Raw genomic sequence first — 19859 nt, 5'->3', positions numbered from 1 at the left:
ATGGTGATGGATTGTAGTTGGTCTTTGGGTGGTGAACATGATGTAATCTACAAAGAAATCAAAATATAATGATGTACACCTTAAATTTATATAATGTTGTATACCAACATTACTGCAACAAAAAATAAAGGTTAAAAAACAATTTAGGTAAATTGTTAACTACATGGAAAAATAAATAAATAAATACATTTTCCTCCTGGGAAAAAAATGAAATCCAGTTTTAGCAGAAATCTGAAAACAGTGTAGACAACTTGTGGCTATCTCTTGGTGTTATATTGAAGAATCAATATTGAGGTGTTAAGAGTTCGGCTCAGGAGCCAGACGTCCTGGATCATAGCTTGTCTTCCTCACTACCAGTTACATGACTAGTATATGAAAGTATTTCATCTCTCTGTAGCTCAATTTTCCAAAATGTGCCACAGAGATAATTAAAGTTGACACTTCATAGAGTTGTACAGCAGAGACATTCACTGCTCATCCAGTATCCATGTAGTCCCCCATATTTCCCAGGCCATTGAACTTAGGGGAAATAAGCTTTGCCAATCCGTTGTGAAATGAGGTGATGTATGTCAGTTTGGGGACAAAATATTTGAAAAGCCATTGAAGAACACTTTAGTTCTTTACTCCCCATCCCACAGGAAGGCCTCATGTTCTAATCAGCTACAAGAAAGTGAAACCTCATAGCCTGTAACCCTAGTAACTATGTGGAGCAGAGACTCCCACTCCCATCTTCTACTAACATCCAGTTGGAAATGTAAATCTGAGTTAGAATAAACCTTTGCTATGTAAATTCACTGATATTGAGGGCTCATCTGTTACTGAGGCATAACCTAGCCTATCCTGACTAATACAGAATTTTACGAAGGTTATATTCGCTTAGAAAGCATTTAGGACAGACATATATATTAAGAGGCAAATATAAACTATTCGTGTTGTTATTTTCCTTGTAATTATTATTATAAAAAAGGAGAACAAAATGCTTTAGCTAATCTCTGTCTCTAAGTGACATCATATTTCAAACAAAAGAATCCCAATATGGGCTTTACCAGAGAAAAGAGATAATTTTTAATTTAGGTAGGCCCTAAAATGTCTCCTTACCTTATATGTATGAAATACCCATGACTGACAAAGTTCATGAGGCTTGTCCAAAATCACAGTCAGGACTCAAAGTCATGTCTTTCATTTCTTATCCTATGCTCTGTCCTCTACACCAGGCTTCTCCTAGTCTGCAAAGTTTACCCAGGGTAGTAGATTGAACTAGTGGTCCTAATTCTCCACCCTTTTCTGTGTCCGTGGCCTCTGCCACCTAACTTTGTGGTATTCTCCCATTCTGACTCTAGGGTTAGCCATGTGGCTTGCTTTGAACTGATGCAATGTTGGCCAAGTGTGATGCAAGTGCAGTCTTGAAAAGCGCCCATATGATTGGGCTTCTTGCTCTTGCCCTCTGCAATAACCCTACAAACAGGACACCCAAGCTAGTTTTTTGGACCGTGAGAGATGAATGGATCACATGTGGAGCTGAGTCAGCCCATCCAGCTTAGCCAAGGCCAGCCTAGACCAGCCAACACCTTGTCCAAAGAAAGTCCAGCCAATATCAATAGAGGTAACTATCCAGACACTTGAGAAATAAATTCTTATTGTTAAATGCCACTGAGGTTTTGTGATTTTTGCTTGGCCTGATTACGGGAACAGATAACTGATATGCCAGGACAAAGAGTTTTTTCAAAGATCTTATAGTTATGTGAGCAGCATACATTACCTATGTTTCTCCCTTTGTTTTCATCTCTTTAAATCCTTCATAAAAGGTGCAGGTAAAAGAATTGATACTTATGCATTTTGAACTAATTCTCCTAAGAAGTGATGAGGAGACATTCTTGCTAAGTCTTCACCTTCTCCCTCCCACTCTAGGTATCATCCACTCACCTTATTGGGGAAAGTCACATCAATCTCATCCTGAAGCTTCTGCTGGACATCAGGATGAGTGGCCAAAAGATACATAAGGAAAGAAAGAGAAGTGCTAGTGGTCTCGTACCCAGCAAAAATAAAGATAATAGATTGGGCCACAAGCTCCAGATCAGACAGAGCTAAAAGGAGAAGAAACATTTTAGGTAAAGAAGGTCACTGTAAAACATTACAGTTTAGATGATTAGAAATCCAAATGAAACTCTCAACACCCTAGGGAAAAAATAGAAAAGCAGTTTGGAGTTAAACTGGGAGTGGTTTGCACTCTATCTGACAGAGCCAGAAAAAGGCAAAAATTGTCTTAATTCAGTTTTTCCCTAAGATCTACACTATTCTTGAAATCTACTCCTGGTTATGCCACCATCCCCACCAACACAGCTGGGTAATTTCAAGAGATAGCATTTCTGTCTAACATACACAGTGTTATCAGTATGTCCCTTGGAGAGTCCTAAAAGTACGTTAGCTGCAAGTAATATGGGGCAGCATTCTCCCTCAGGAACAAATTAAGTTATTCTAGCTATAATATAGCTTGAAATTTTTAAAGAAAGTCTGCAATACTAAAGCTTAATGGTAGAGAAAATTAAAGGATCTTTCCTCTAAACATGTTTGAGGAACTTAAGAGAATAATATTGCACTACAGATGAACTCTTGCAACTCAAAGTGTAGTCCATGTACCAGCAGCATCTGGGAGCTTATTGAAAATGCAGAACTATTGAATCAAACTCTGAACTTGCATGAGATGTGGTGGATTGTGTGCACAATCTAGCTGGAGCATGAATGACACCTTGAGAAGTATCAGATGGTGGAAGACCTGTGGTACAAGTCTTTAAATGGAAGATCTCAGATATGTACAGAAAATATAGAGACACGCAAAATGCTAGAAGAGTGGTGATTAACTGTAGTCTAATTAATGGCATTAAAATAGAAGACGGCAGAATGTGTCAATAGAGGGCATTGGAGAGCTTGAAAAAATATATATGCATGGTCCAGTGAGAGTAACAGGAACACTTATTCAATCATGGCCTGAATGTCATCTTCCTCAGCACATGCTGTCTTTCTTCACTCTAATTTATGCTCAGCAAACTGTGATTATAAGTTGGCCTCCCTTGTGATTTTCTTCTGAAAGAAACTAAGCATGGTCAGGGTGAAATCTACTTGCTTGGGACTAGAGTAGGACCTTTACTTAGGGCACTGAAATAAACATAATAGCTGACCTAACCATGCAATTCACAACTAAAAGCAATAAAAAAATGATTATAAGAAAGTTCTGTAGAGTTCTGATTTCCCAATGATGATTTCTGTGATGCTGGTTGTCAGTAAATTCGGCTATCAAATTCTTTCCCCTGGTTAGCGTGAACCTCCTGATACTCAAAGTTTAGAGCTGTGCTGTCCAATATGGTAGATACATGTGGCTAATTTTAATAATTAAATTTAAATATAATTTAAGTTCCAGTTCTTCAGTGGCACTAGCCACATGTCAAGTGTTCAATAGCCACATGTGCCTAAGGGTTACTGTATCGAACAATGAGGATATAGAGTATTTCCTTCATCACATAAAGCTGGGTTTGACTAGGTAGATAGATAGATAGATAGATAGATAGATAGACAGACAGACAGACAGTAAGACAGGTAGTTAGAAGTAGATGTAAGCACAGATATAGATGTATCTATACTGGTGTGTTTGACTCAGATCACCCCTGCTGTCTAGGAATAATTGTTAAATATTCAGGAACTCTGTGAGATGGTTGTCAAACCATTGGTAGGTTGAAATTAAACATATGGGAGTTTTCATGTCATGGAAATAAACTATAAATCAGGGCCATTTTTTGAGAGACAGAGCATGTTTACATCACTGGTTATGGGTAGATATAGAATTATTTGTGTGTATCAGTTTTGTACAAATACATTTGATGTTCTTAGTTTTGTCTACTGAGAAATACTAGAAGCAGAGACATCCTAGTAGCAGTGAGCTACTGCTAATGATTAGCAATGAGGCACCAGATTTGGGTTTATGAATACCATTTCTCAATAAAAGAAAGCAGAGCTCCTTGGAGAAATGGTTTATTCCAGGACTGGTCAGGAGAAGAAGGGAAACCTGGAATGTCTTGCATCATAAAGCAAAGAAGTGTTCAGAAAATGATAGGTGAAAAGGATACAGGACATTCTGTATGCTGTAATGGTGGATATACATCATACCATACAAAGGACAACACAAAGCATGAACCTTAATCTGGGCTACGGACTTTGGGTGATAATACTGTGTCAATGTAAGCTCATTAATTGTGACATATATTTCACTCTGATGAGGGATTTTGAGAGTGACAGAGTTTGCGTGTAACCAGGGCAGGGGGTATATGGGAACATTTCTGTACCTTCCACTCAATATTACTGTGAATCTAAAACTACTCTTACAAAGTCTATCAAAAAAGTAAAATTGAAAAAAGGAAGAAGAAAAACAAAGGACACAGGAGCCCACTTGAAAGGGCTTCCAGTGGAAAAATCTGAGAGAATTTGAGCATCAAAATAAAGAATGATATAAGCTAGTAAATTTGTTATGTATGAGACCATATTAATATAAATATATAAGCAAATAAATAAATTGGGGAGAATGGAAAGTTTTCCCTTACAATGAAACATCAACTTATAAATGCAGAAGAAATGACAGAATTAGAAAGTCATCATTTTGCAACCATCACAGTAATAATGGTTTCAGTCAAATCTATCTGTGGATGATACATTAAGCAGGCAAGCTTTGAAGAGGTACAACATGTTTACACAGCCTCAAAGCTTTGCCCCACACATTACTTATTATTTACACAGGGAAAAATAAAACTTTGCAGTAGATTAAGCTAGTGAATACATCTTTACCAAGCATTCAAGTTGAGGTCAACAACACTGGGGCAATGTGCCTGCTGTTATGATGGAGACTTGATGCAAATTTCCATCCAGAAGTTCTGATTCAGTGGATCTGGATTAGGCCTGAGAATTGACATTGGAAACAATCTCCCCAGAGGTTCTGATGTGGGTGATCCACAGACCACTGACTGACTTCCAGTCACTCTCAAATAACTTATTTATGGTTGCTCTTCAAGCTTTGAAGAAAGTTGTGACTGTACGCTTTTAGAAAGTGCCTCTGCCTACCATTTATATCTGAACATGTGTCTTTCTATAATTTTGCAGAAATTCTCTTCTGTCTGGAAAATTTCCTGGACATTTCAGAACTCCTACCTCCTCCTGAGCCTCCCCATAAGTGCCCCTCTGAAGAACTCCTTGGTTACCTTTATGGGTGTCCATTTCTTTGGAATTCTGAGAGTTAATCATCAGCTGAAGAAAATCCACTCGGTGCTGAAAGCAGAAAGAAAAATTTCAATGACAAACAGTCATTTGTGACGTCAGATATAAATCAAGAGTGCAGTGCTTAGCCTCTTTCCTGAGAATATGACCCCTTTAAGTCCAGAAGTCTGACTAATGTTCCCTGAGTCATCAGTGAACAAAATCATCCAGCTACAAATCTTGGAGAGCAGGATGTTCCCCTGAGAGAAATTCAGCCATCCTGTCCAACTGCTTTTTGGTCTTCACTCTCTCTGATCTTTAGCTTCTCTGGCTTTTGAACACAGCTTCCTGGCCAAAGAGTTGCCTGCTCCCTCTCCCGTCATGTCTGCTTGTTCAGGAGGAAGTCCCTTCACTTCATTTTTCTCACCAGCCTTAATTTAATGAATGGCCACATAAGTTAATTCCCTGACTTTTGCAGAGTTCAGCAGCAGCTTTTCTATGAGCATCTTCAAATGCCCCACACACCCATAACTCTAAACAATCTTAAGTAACACCCTGGGGTACTTATCCCTGTCTTCCTGACCTGGAGACATCCTTGTGCTGGTCTCCAGGTCTCATGAAGGCAAAGCTGGGTTAGCTTCAAAAATTGACACAGAAGTGCACAAATCATATGTATAGATCTCAATAAATTATGAAAAGTGAACACCTTCATGTAACCACAACCAGATTTTACCTTTTGTTTATCTTTGAGGCGACTTTCTTTCATCCTTTTTACAGATTTTGTGAAAAAATCAGTAACACGTTTTGGAAACATATATATGTGTATTACTTCAAAAACTGCTTTAAGAAATGGAAAGAGTGCTGCAGGGGAAAAAAAGAAAGCACAATGAAAATGTGAAATTTACATGGAGCAATTTTAATTTTCTCTACCAATCAGAACAGTAAAAGAAACCAGGGTTCTCAACCAGGGGCCATTCCTTCTATCATCTTTGTTTGGACTTCGAAGCCAATGTTTCAGCTAGGGTAATTCCACACATAGAAATCATCACTACTTCAGTGACATCTGGGGCCCCATCCACATCTTTGGAATGACCAAAGGAACAGAATTGCAATTCTTGACCTCTTAGCCTTTTATCTATTGGACTAGGATTTCTTTGGATAAACCAAACCATAGTCTGCTACTTTAATTAATCGTGCAGTTCAGGAAATGGAAGTCAGGATAGAAATAATACATGATATCTTCCAACCACAATGAAATGAAGTTAGAAATCAATAACAGAACGTTAACTGGGAAACTCACAACTATGTGAAAATTAAACAATACACTCCTAAATAACCAATGACTCAAAGAAGACATCCAAAGGCAATTAGAAATTACTTTGAGATAAATAAAAATGAAGACAGCATCTACCAAAACTTATGGGATGTGACAAAAGCTCAGAGAGAAATTTATGGCTTAAATTTCTATATTTAAAAAGGACAAGGGTCTCAAATCAATAAGCTAACTTTCCACCTTAACACACTGAAAAAAGAAGAGCATGTGAAACCTAAAGCAAGCAGAAGAAAGGAAATAGTAAAGATAAGAGCAGAAACTAATAAAATAGATAATAAAAAACAGCAGCAAAAATCACTTAAACCAAAAGCTGATTCTTTGGAAAGAACTTTAGCTAGATTGACCAAGCAAACAAGAAAGAAGATTCAACTCACCAACATCATAAATGAAAAAGACATTACTACTGATATTAAAAAAATAAAAAGAACTATAAGGAATACTGTGAACAATTGTATAGCAATAAAATTAGATAACTTAGATGAAATGGACAATTTCCTAGAAAGACACAAACCATAGGAACTGACTCAAAAAGAAATAGATACCACAATAGTGGTAACCAGAGGGAATAGGCCAGAGAGAGGGTGAAAACAGTAATGGGAACATGTACATGGTGACAGGCAACAACTAGACTTTTGGTGGTGAACACAAGGAAGTCTATACAGAAGTCGAAGTTTAAGGATGTACACCTGAAATCCATATAATATAACGTACAATTTGACCTCAGTTAAAAAAAAAAGAAACAGACAATCAGAATATACCTATAACAAGTAAAAAGTTTGAGGTTGTAAACAAGAACATACCCACAAAGAAAACCTCATGTCTAGATGGTTTCAATGGGGAATTCTACCAATTATTTAAAAAATAATTAACATCAATTTTTCACAAACTCTTCCAAACAATAGAAGAGTAGGGAATACTTCCAAACTCACTCTACAAGGCCAATATGACCCTGATACTACAAACAGAAAAAGACATCATAAGAAAAGAAAATTACACACCAATATATCTTATGAACATAGATACACAAATTCTCGAAAAAGTACTGGCAAACTGAATCCAGTAACATATAAAAAGAAGCATGCTCCATAGCCAAGTGGAGTTTATCCTAGGAATGCAAAGTCGTGTAATACACCATATCAATAGAATAGAAAACAAAAACCGCATGATCATCTCACTAGACGCAGACAAAGCATTTCACAAAATCCAACCCCCTTTTGTGTTAAAAACACTCAACCAGCTAGCGATAGAATTTCCTCAATCATATATGAAAAAATCATAGCTAATACCATACTTAATAGTGAAAGACTGGATGCTGTCCCCTAAGATTGAGAGCAAGATGAGGATGCCTGTCTGATCACTTCTATTCAGCACTGTACTATGAGGTCTAGCCAAGGGAATTAGGTAAGAAAAAGAAATTAAAGGTATCATTATGGGACATAAAGAAGAACGTGACGCAGTCTACACAAAAAGTGAAACATAATAACGTACACCTGAAAAATTACTTAATGTTATAAGCCAATGTGACCTCAATAAAATAATTTGGAAAAAAAAATAAACCTATTTCCATTATCACATAATATGATCTTGTATATAGAAAGTCATAAAGAATCCACCAAAAATCTATTAGAACTAATAAACTAGCTCAGCAGCATCAGAATACAATTTCAATATACAAAATCTTAATTGTATTTCTATACACAGCAACAAAGCATCCGAAAGTGATATTAAGAAACCTCAATTTACATTGACATCAAAAAGAACCCAGAATATTTAGGAAGAAATTTAAGAAAAGAAGTGCAAAATTTATACTCTTAAAATTACAAAACATTGTTGAAATAAATTAAAGAAGATCTTTAAAAATGGAAAAGCATCCCATGTTCATGGAGAGAAAACTTAATATCGTCAAGGTGGCAATACTCCCCAAATCTATCTATAGTTTTAATGAATTGCCTATCAGAATCCTAGCAGCTTCTTTGTAGAAATCAAAAGCTGAATTTAAAACTCATATGGAAGCAGGGGACTCAGAATAGTCAAAACAATATTGAAAAAAAAAGAATACAGTTGTAGGACTCACACTTTCCGATTTCAAAACTTACTACAAAGCTATAATATCAAGGCAATGTGGTAGTGGCATAAGATTAGACATATAGATCAATGGAATGGAATTTAGAGTCCAGAAATAAACCCTCATGTCTATGGTCAATTGATTTTGAGAAAGGTTCCAAGACCATTCAATGGGGAAAAATAGTCTTTGCAATAAATAGTGTTGGGACAACTGGATATCCACATGCAAAAGAATGAATTTGAACTCTTACCTCACACAATATACAAAAATAAACTTAAAATAGATCAAAGACCTAAACATAAGAGCCAAAACTATATAACTCTTAGAAGAAAACCAAGGGGTAAGTCTTCCTTGCCTCAGATTTTGCAATGGATTCTTAGATATGACACCAAAAGTACACGCAATAAAAGAAAAAAGTAAATAAATTGTACATCACCAAAATGTAAAATTTTGCACTTCAAAGGATACTGTCAAGAAAGTGAAAAGATAACTACAAAATGGGAGAAATATTTTTTAAATCATATATCTGATCAGGGACTTTTATCTAGAATATATACAGCACTCTTACAACTCAACAACAAAAGACAACCCAACTACAAATAAGAGAACTCTTTAAGTAGACGTCTATCTAAAGATGATATAAAAATGGTGAACAAACATAGAAAAAGTTACTCAACATCACTAAACATTAGGGAAATGCAAATCAAAACCACAATGAGATATCATTTCACACCCACCAGGATGGCCATAATCAAAATGATAGAAAAGTGTTGACCAAGTGTTGGGGAGGATGTGAAGAAATTAAAACCTTGATGCATTACTGGTGGGAATGTAAAATAGTGTAGCTATTGTGGAAAACAGTTTGGCAGTGTCTTAAGAGGTTCAACACAGAATAACTATAGAATTGGCAATTGCACCCCTGAGTATATACCCAAAGAATCAAAAACAGATATTCAAACAAAAATTTGTACATGAATGCTTATAGCAACACTATTCACAATAGCCAATAGGTGGAAACAACCCAAATGTCCATCAGCTGATGAATGGATAAACAAAATATGGTATGTCCATACTATGGAATATTATTCGACCATGAAAAGAAATAAGTACTGATACAGATGATACTTGAAAAAACTATGCTAAAGAAAGTGAGCCACAAAGACCATATATTGTATGATTCCATCTACATGAAGTGTCCAAGCTAGGTAAATCTATAGAGACAGAAAGTAAATTAGTGGTTGCTTAGGACTAAGGGGAGTGAGAGGTAGTAGTTAAAATGTACAGGGTTGCTGAGATGATAAGAGTGTTCTAACAGTTGATTATAGTGATGGTTGCACATATCTTTGAATGTAATAAAAATCTTTTTTCGGTTTAATTGAATTATAGTTAACATAAAATACTGTATAAGTCTAAAGTGTGCAGCATAATGACTTGACATATATAAATTGTGAAAAGATGACCACAAGTTTCGTTAACATCCATCACTTCATACAGTTAAAAAAACAAAAATTTTCCCTTGTGACGAGAACTTTTAAGATTGACTCCCTTTTTTTCTTTTTTCTTTTTCTTTTTTGATTGCAGTAACATTGGATTATAACATTATGCAACTTTCAGGTATACATCATAAAATATTTCGAATTCTGTGTAGATTACATCATGTTCACCACCCAAAGACTAATTACAATCCATCACCACTTCTGCACAGCAAGGGAAACCATCAACAAAATGAAAAGACAACCTAACAATTGGGAGAAGATATTTGCAAACCATATATCAGATAAGGAGTTAATATCAAAAATATACAAAGAACTCATACATCTCAACAACAAAAAAACCAACAATGCAATTAAAAAATGGGCAAAATATCTGAACAGAGATTTCTCCAAAGAAAATATACAGAGGGTCAACTCTCTTAGCAAGTTACAAATATACCATACAGCAGAGATAGCTGTAGTCATCATGTAAATTACATCCCCAGTACTTATTTATCTTATAACTGAAAGTCTGTACCTTTTGACCACCTTCCTCCAATTCCTCCATCGGCAGGGTCTGATGGGGACAATAGTGCACCCTTAACCCCCACCTCTAGTAACCACAAATATGATCTCTTTTCTTCATTAGTATGTTGTTGATTTTGAATTACACATGAAAGTGAGAGCATACAGTATTTGTCTTTCTCTGGCTGACTTATTTCACTTAGCATAATGCACTCAAGCTCCCACCATGTTGTCAAAATGGCAGAATTCCCTTCCTTTTATGGCTGAATAATATTCCACTGTATATATATATATATATACACCACATTTCTTTATCAATTCATATGTGGATGGATACTTAGGTGGTAAAAACAATTGAATTGCACATTTTGATTGGGTTAAATATATGGCATGTGAATTATATCTCAAGCTGTTAGAGAAAGAAAGAAAGGAGGGAGGGAAGGAAGGAAGGAAAGAAGAAAGAGAGAGAGAGAAGGAAGGAAGAATGAAGGGCAGGAGGGAGAGAGGGAGGGAGAAAAGTAAAAATAGTAGTCCACATACTTATTGAGAGAAAGAATGGATCGAGGAAATTAAATCTTAAGAGCTTCTTGGTATTTTCCACAAAGGGATCTTGTGGGTTGTTGAGGGAATCGATATTCACTCCAAATGATGTGCTAGTAATCACATCCATGCTGTAGGCCCCAAAGATGCTGAGGAGAGAAAGAAAGACATGGAAAGTTGAAATCAGCACTTTGTTACTGTCATACAACACACACAGCAAGAAGTGCATGTAAATTCATATGCCCGGAAAAGACAGGTAAAGAGACACACACCTTCAAAACCTTCTGTTGGATCATTTGAAGAGTCAATACTACTATCACACTCACTCATGAGACATTTATCAAGTATGAGTGATGAAGCTGGCCCTGTGCTACGGGTGATGGAGACACTAATGCAAGATAGGCCCACCTCTGAGCAAAAGGAATACAGTCACAGATTGAAAGAGACTGATAATCAGGCAAATTACAGTACTATGTCTTGAGTATGAGCAATAGTAGGTATATAACCACTGGGTTTGAGCAGGACAGAGGGTAGAATAATTAACTCTTCCTAGAGGAGTCAAGAAAGGTGACATTGATCTGGGTCTTTCCTCACCACAGTATCTATGCTCAGAGATGATTCCACTTCTGAATATTACAGAACAACAGCACCCTGTTCTGAGTTGCCAGGACTGTCATCCCTCCTCCTCTGCATCCCTGCTTATGAAAGACCCACTCTTCCTCCATCAGCGAAATCATGTTGCCCTGAGGGCAGACTCATTTCTGTAAATGTAAGAACTAAAAATGTTCCTGGTTAAAAAAATAATTATAATAAACCACTCCAAAGTCGATTTAGGGGATCCCATAGCTAAGTGATCACGTATTCTCAGTTTTCCCAGGACAGTCCCAGTTTACACCTGTTGTTCTTGCATAATTAAAAATACTGCAGTTTAGACAGTAGATGATATGGTCACCCTACCCACAGCCTGTACAGGGCCTTCTCTCTTTGAGATTGAAGGAAGGAGAAGTGATGGTAAGATTTAATATTTAGTATTTTGCTGGCATCCTCAGCAAAATCATGAATGGGTTTAAGTTTTCCAAGTTCCAAAGTGTAACTTTCCTGCTCCACCCACTGCCCACCAGTAGGTACCAAATGCCTTCCCTTCTCATCATTCCATACCCTCCACACTCAAACTTTGGTACAATCATATTTCTTCTTTCTATACCTTGTATTTCTGTCTTCTAGAATAACCAAAGTGACAATTAAACACATAAATTAATCCTGGCTCATATACACAGGTAAGAAGACTCTTTCTCTCCAGAGTGCCCTGCCTTCTTGGGTGAGCCACCTCTTCTTGGATGACCCATTGGCATTGTAGCACCACATACCTACTTCTGTTTGGTCACTAGACCACTACATAGCAGGAATTTTGGCTCTGAGTTACCTATCTGGAGGATCTGGAGGATCTGATGACAGAGCTCATAAACCCAGAAACACACACTTCTACTTGCTTTTTCAAGGTGACAGGTTTTCCTTTCTCTGCTTCCTTCCTCAGGTTCCTCACCAACACATCTCCATACTGGCCAATGATGGGGAACATCTAGACACAATATACAACACCACCCAGAGTTAAATGCAGAGACTCAAATCCTAGAAGAACATGGCTTTTACAGACATGGAGCAGTAAGCGACATTCTATAATGAATCTTATAATGTTTCTTCTAAGACATAAAGGTAAAACACCATTTTTAGAAAGCTCAATTTCAGAAAAATACCCCTTGGAAAGGGACTATGATCTTATTTTCTACCTGATCTCAGATGCATTCTTATTTCTAATTAAAAATTCTCTTAATTTCTCACCTCCTTGAGCTTTCCACTGGTGAAGGTTGGAGACAGCAATGTTCTTATTCTCTTCCATTGTTCATCCTCAGACAGAGAGATGGCATTCTTCATAAATCCCACTGGACCAAGAGACTAGACTCAAAAGCAAAAGACATTTTGCCCTACGTAAGTTTCAGAGCTCTCAACAGTTGTGGAAAATTTATTACATGGGCATCAATTTTTCAACAAATATTTGGTGACTGTCTACTTTGTATCTGACCCTATGCTAGATGCTCAATAAATATTTAGCCCAAATCCCTAGGTTTCTGTGAGGGTAGTGAAGACATCCAGCCGCCAGATGTGATTTCCAGCCTTTATATTCCAATATCCTTTTAAATGCAAATGATCCATGTGGTGGGAAAACTGTTCTTCCAGGGAAACAGAAAGGAATAAGACCTAGTACATCCACCAGAGCTGCACAGGGTAAAAATGGATTGATGACAGATAGCCAGATAGCCCTGGAAAACTGTATTTTTCCTCAGACTAGTTCTGTCTTTAGATGAAAGACAGAGCATGAGAAACTCAAAAAAGGGATGGTTTGATATGGTGATTTTCTAAAAAAAATATAGTAAATATTTACAAAATTAGTAACTTATTTACTATTCTGAAGAAATGGTACAATCACATGGAATTCCATTACACTTTTTCTATAGGGATAGAAAAGGAAAAGAAAGAGATAATTCTATTTCTCAGCTTGGGACTGGCCTAGCAAGCCAGCATAATTGAGATTTTCTTTCATCTTCCAAAACTGTATTCTGTTTTAAAATGGATATCTCCAACACTCATTCATGATAAAAATTCAAAAACTAGGAATAGGAAGAAAGTTCCTCAACTTCATAAAAAGCATCTACAAGAAATCCTACAGCTAACGTTACAGTTGTGATGAAAGACTGGAGTGACGTCACCAAGATAGCTAAATAGAAGACTCCAGTCTCTGTTGCCCCACAAGGAACAACAATTAAACAGCTATTGATGCATGAAAACAGGTAACAAGCTTCACCAACACAGTGGAGCAGAAAAACAAGAATAACTACACAAAATGTGTAGGGAGAATAGTTTCATTTTCCCTGCATCATCATCCCCTCTCCCAGGACAGCACTGCTCAGTGTCAAGAGGAAACTCTCCGGCCTTAGAGACTTATACTTGCTTGGAATAGGACAGCAAGTTGAGCAACCAGTGCCCAGCCTTTCAGGAAACTGTACAAATGACCCACTTTGGTATCAGCCCAAGAAGGGACTGGCATACCTCACACATCTTAAGACAGCTAGGAACAAAGAAGAAGGGCAGGGACTACCAGTATCAGCCATGTGGTGTGAGTGACCATGGTTCTTTATGGTCTGCTCTGCAGAAGACCAAGAAGGCTTTGTGGCTGAGAAAACCAACAGTCAGCTTAGACTCTGTGGATGCCATATAGATTTTCCTGCTGATACCCCACAGGTTTTACCTTCATAGACTCCAGCTGCCTGAGCCAGGATCTGCCCCACTACGCCCTAGCCAAACTCTATGATACCCGGGATTCACACAGGCAGCAAGAGCTGGACTCTGCCTGGGCATATAGATACCAACAGCCCAACCCACTTCAGCTTCTCTGGTGCCTGGAGCCAGCCCTGACTCCTGTCAGTGGACTGGACTGCCACATGTATGCACAGCTAACCCCTGCAGCTGCACACTTGCACACTGCCAATCTCAACTCCAGTCACCAACCCCCACTGCAATGCATGTGCCTGAAGTCAGCCCCCACAGATGAGCACACTCATACCACCCACTCTGGTCACCACTACTACCTCCCTTGGTCTCTCACCACTTGACCTGGAGGTGATGCTGAAGACCTCAACAGCCCTTGCAGCCACTGTAGACCCTCCACAGCTCTTACTGCCAAGGATCATGCAGTTGGTGATGTTGTGAGCCCCAGCTGCCTGAGCCAGTTGTGCCCCTTAATTATGGAGCCACCCACACTCCCACAATTGAAACCTAGCACCACTAGACTAAGGGCCACAGAACACTCCAGCATGCCCTAATCCACAATAAAAGATCTTTCCTTACTAAAGTTAGTTCACAAAGTCTGGAAGAGGTGACTGAAAGGCACAGACACCATTGCAAGTCTACGGGGATGAAAAGAATCAGAGAAACATACACCATCAAAGAACGCAACAATCTTCCAGTAATGGACCCCAAAGAAATGGAGATCCACAAAATGCCTGACAAATATTTTGAAATAAATTTTCTACAGAAGCTCAGAGAGCTACAAGAGAACACACACAATTTAACAAAATCAGAAAAAAATGCAAAAAGAAAAGTAAATTCAACAAAGAGATACAAAATGTAAAAAAGAACCAAAGAGAAATTTTAAACCTGAAGACTAAGAAATACAACAGAGAGCTACAAGGGAGCCCACATAAGGCTATCAATGGATTTCTCAGCAGAAACCTTGAAGACCAGAAGAGAGGGAAATGATGTATTTAGAATACTGAAAGGAAAAATCTACCAACCAAGAATACTTTAACTGGAAATGCAATCCTTCAGAAATGAGGGAGAGATAAAGTCGTTTCCAGGCAAAGAAAACCAGAAAGAGTTCATAACCAGTAGAACTACCTTAAAAGAAATGCTAAAGGAAGTTCTTCAAGCTAAAAAGAAAGGACACTAACTAGTAACACAAAATCATATGAAAATATAAAGCTCACTGGTAAATGTAAATATATAGTCAAATTAAGAATACAGCAATATTGTAATGGTGGTGTGCAAATCCCTTACAACTCTAGTGTAAAAGTTAAAAGACAAAAGAATTAAAGATAACTATAGCTAAAGTAATTTATTGCTAGATACACAATATAAAAAGATGTAAACTGTGACATCAAAGATGTAAAATTGTGGGGAGAGTAAAAGCATTGAGTTTTTGAGTGAGAATAAAGTTAAATTTCTATCAGCTTACAATAGAGTGTTATAGCTATGAGGTGTTTTATGGAGGCCTCATGGTAAGCACAAAGCAAAAACCTATAGTAAATACAGAAAAGATAAAGAGAGAGGAATCAAAGCATATCACTATAGAAAATCATCAAATCACAAAAGAAGACAGGAAGAAGATATGAAGAAGGAGCAAAGGATCTATGAAACACTCAGACAAAATGGCAATAGTAAGTCCTTTCAATAATTACTTTCAATGTAATGGACAGAGGAATGGATAAAGAAAATGTGGTGTCTATATATGTATATATAGAATTGGATATTATTCAGCCTTAAAAAAAGGAAGAAATACTTCCATTTGTGACAACATGGATTAACCTGGAGGACAACATGCTAAGAAAATTAAGTCAGACAGATAAGGACACTATGGAAAACAGTATGGAGATTTCTCAAAAAAAAAATAGAAATACCATATGATCCGGCTGTCCCACTACTGGGTATTTATACAAAGAACATGAAGTCAACAATTCAAAGAAATTTCTGCACCTCTGTGTTTACTGCAGCATTATTCACAGTAGCCAAGACATGGAAGCAACCCAAGTGCCGATCAATGGATGAATAGATAAAGAAGATGTGGTGTGTATATATGTATATACCACTCAGCCACAAAAAAGACAAAATCATGCCATTTACAACAACATGGATGGACATTGAGGGTATGATGCTAAGTGAAATAAATCACACAGAAAAAGACAAATATCATATGATTTCACTCATATGTGGAAGATAAACATACAGATAAGAAGAACAGATTAGATTAGTGGTTACCAGAGAAGGGCTTGGAGAGAGGGTGAAAGAGATAAAGGGGCACATTTGTAGGATGACAGATAAAAACTAGACTATTGGTGGTGAACACGATGCAGTCTATACAGAAACTTATAGTAACATACACCTGAAATTTACACAATGTTACAAGCCAATATGACCTCAATTAAATAATTTTTTTAAATGGATGCCTACCCGCCGGTTTGTGAAGACAGAATAACATTCTTTCACTAGTACTGTTTTGATCATATCTGGATCTGTAATGGCCAACACAGGCTGTGGGCCATCATAAATCCTGTTGGGAAAACAGAGTTGATTAAATTTAACAAGCAAGATTCTAGAGCTTGAGCCATGCTTAGAAGTCCAGACTTCCATCCCAGCATTACATAATCCATACTCCTAGAGATGATGGCTGAAAATAACATTAGAACATTTGTTATGTCTAAGTGGTATGTACATGGGTATTTCCTGTGCCATTCTCCATAATTTTTTCTATGTTTAAAATATTTCATTATAAAAAGTAAGTTAGGTTAGTAAATAATTGAAGTCAAGTAAATTGTCTCAGAACAAAACAATAAAGGTTAAGGAAAGTCCACTGACTCAGTCAGGAAAACATTAGAATTTTGACAATGTATCAAAAACATGATAAATGCATATGACATGATATGAGATTAAATTGCAGACATACTGATAACAAATATACAAAACTCTGTCTATAAATGGTAATAGATTTGGACTACTCAAAAAGTGATAGAAGGATTATGAACAATTTCATTCTCTTATTTTAAAAATTTCTAAAAGAGGCTCTGGAATGAGACTGTCTCCCATGCAATGAGGGCATCATCATAACAACAAGTCTCTCCCATGAGTATCTGGAATACTCACCCCCACATACTTCCATACTTTTTAAAACATTTCTTGTCAAAATCCCAGAACCCCTGCAAGGAGGAAAAAAATAGGATTATTAATCTAAATGTATTGAAACATACCTCTAACTGGGACACAAATGATTTGAATCCCATGAAACTGGGTTTACTATCTTTCACTGGCATTTAGAGGGAATCTGTTATTCAGAGATGTCTTGGGGGAAGGAGACAAAATAGAGGAGCTATTTGAAACGGAGAATGTAAAGTTGCTCTATAATTTTCTCCAAGTGTTATAGATGCTAAATGACTTACCTATTTCATGAATACCAATTAAGTCCTTGTCATTCTAAAGAGTTTTCACTTCTGTATGTGTCTCTGAAACCAATAATCTTCTGAATTATTACCTCCATCAACACTTGAGAAAACTGAAGCTGAGTGAAAGACAGTGGCCTGCACACTCTTTCATCTCCTAGTTAAGCATCCTTTTCGTTTATCTCATGAGCCCTCTCTAGAATTCTAGCAGAATTAGGAAGTTTAAGACACCAGTGAACTCTTTTGGTCTAGCAGATTTAAATAAGTCTAAGGCATGTTTGCTGAGTGAAAAACTGAGTGAATGAATGAATGACAAAGTGGAGCTGCCTTCCAGTTTTCCAGCTCAACATGGAAAGGATGGTGAGAAGCCACCACTCCACAAAGGACAGAGGAAATTAAAACACTTGCTCTGAGTTTTCAATTCTGTAACTTAAAAAAATCTTCCCTTCACTAAGTTTCAGATACGATGTTTCGACAATGCAAAAGAAGGTCCCAGGTATGTGGATCTTGGGGTGCATCTACTCAGGAGCTGATGTGGGAAAGATGGAAAGGAAATTATTGCTTTTTCAGAGGGAAAAAATAACAAAAGTTCTTAGGCAGTAATTAGGCACTGAGGTCTCAATTGGGAGAAGTGAGAGAGGAGAAACAAGCCTCAGATCTATGGGAAAGGAAATCTGAGGCAGAGAGGATCCTGCACACAAGCTCTCAGTGCTGGCCTTCTGGACCTGAACTTGCAACCTTCTGTCCAGTGGCCAGGCCCTGGGAGAGGCATCACAGCTGGATTAACCACAAAGGTTCCACCAAAACTCACAGTCCATGTGCGACCTACCACATTCTGTTCAGTTACGTTAAATTTTTAATACTTTTGTCAAACCGTGTACTTCCTAGTGATTTTGTATAAGTGATTCTGCCTTTTTAAAAAAAAAAAATCTATCTGAAGTCCGTAGACAACCATCATCTTTTCTCAGTTATACCCACTCCCTGCTCAGGCTCACCCATAGGGAGTCTCTTTTGAAGGAAGAGAAGTAAAGCAAAAAGCTCTTGTCCCAGCTCTCAAATTCCAAAAGATGTCATGAGTAACAAAGGGTGATTTAGAGCCGTGGATATTAATGCCAGGGGCTTAGCAGTTCTTGAGAGAATTCAAGTATGTGCAGATTACCTGATGGTGAATACTGAGGCTGCCTAATAAAAAGAAGTTTAAAAGCTACCTAGGGAAATTTTAAAAAAAAGGCTACCCAGAGCTTATGCTACAAACAGGAAAGTCTGGCTCTAGTGTGCACAGCTTAACGAGCTTCTACTGGGTACTCCGTTCATACTATTCTCCTAATACTCAGTACAACTGTGCCTTCCTGGGAACCTGAACCTCTCAGAAAGAAAATCCTCTTAACAATGCTCACAAGTTGGAACATCAAGTCATGTGCTGAGGCAGCCAGAGAGCTGAGCTGTCCAACTGAGGAAAAACCTGAGTTTCATAACAGCTGAAAACAAAACCCTGAGGTAAACCTAACCGTGTTCTGGGTGGGGCTTATGACACCTTTTCTGGAAAGCATGAAACCTCAGAACTTCCTCCTGAGGAGGGATGTTTTTACTATGAAACTAATCCAGGGTTTGCAACCAGAAGAAGCGAAATAGGGAGCACAAACAACACTCTACCTTAAGGTAGCACAGAACAGTTCCCAAAAAAGGTAGAGGTGTCGGCCCAGGAATTCCCAGCTTCTTAAAAAGTCCATGTGTATAGGTCCCATATCTATAAAGTGAAAGAGAAAGCCAGGTCACAGGGATTGTGAAACAGATGGCCTGTCACTGACTCAGAACTGGAACAGTCAACTGAGGAGGTAACATGTAGATGAGGAATAAGAACAGGAACTCCAACAGCAGTAGTTACATTCACTCATCATCTCCTTTTCTACCATCACTGTGAGACC

General features: G+C 37.6%; 1 protein-coding gene across 1 annotated transcript in view; it reads right to left on the bottom strand.

Annotated features, from left to right (window-relative positions):
- Window positions 1-19859, bottom strand: part of LOC124242228 (cytochrome P450 3A12) — a 65489-nt gene that overhangs the window by 13327 nt on the left and 32303 nt on the right. Inside the window, exons 3-11 of the mRNA XM_046667035.1 lie at window positions 19588-19681; window positions 17642-17694; window positions 16952-17051; window positions 13010-13123; window positions 12661-12749; window positions 11171-11319; window positions 5969-6096; window positions 5241-5307; window positions 1924-2084 (exon numbers count right to left, since the gene is read on the bottom strand). Of these exons, the coding sequence (XP_046522991.1) occupies window positions 1924-2084; window positions 5241-5307; window positions 5969-6096; window positions 11171-11319; window positions 12661-12749; window positions 13010-13123; window positions 16952-17051; window positions 17642-17694; window positions 19588-19681 (955 nt within the window). The remainder of the gene's footprint in view (window positions 1-1923; window positions 2085-5240; window positions 5308-5968; window positions 6097-11170; window positions 11320-12660; window positions 12750-13009; window positions 13124-16951; window positions 17052-17641; window positions 17695-19587; window positions 19682-19859) is intronic.

The sequence above is a fragment of the Equus quagga genome, chromosome 7 (assembly GCF_021613505.1).
Source record: "Equus quagga isolate Etosha38 chromosome 7, UCLA_HA_Equagga_1.0, whole genome shotgun sequence".
Taxonomy (NCBI): domain Eukaryota; kingdom Metazoa; phylum Chordata; class Mammalia; order Perissodactyla; family Equidae; genus Equus; species Equus quagga.
Note: the sequence above shows the minus strand (reverse complement) of the source record. Positions and strands in the feature narration are given on the sequence as shown.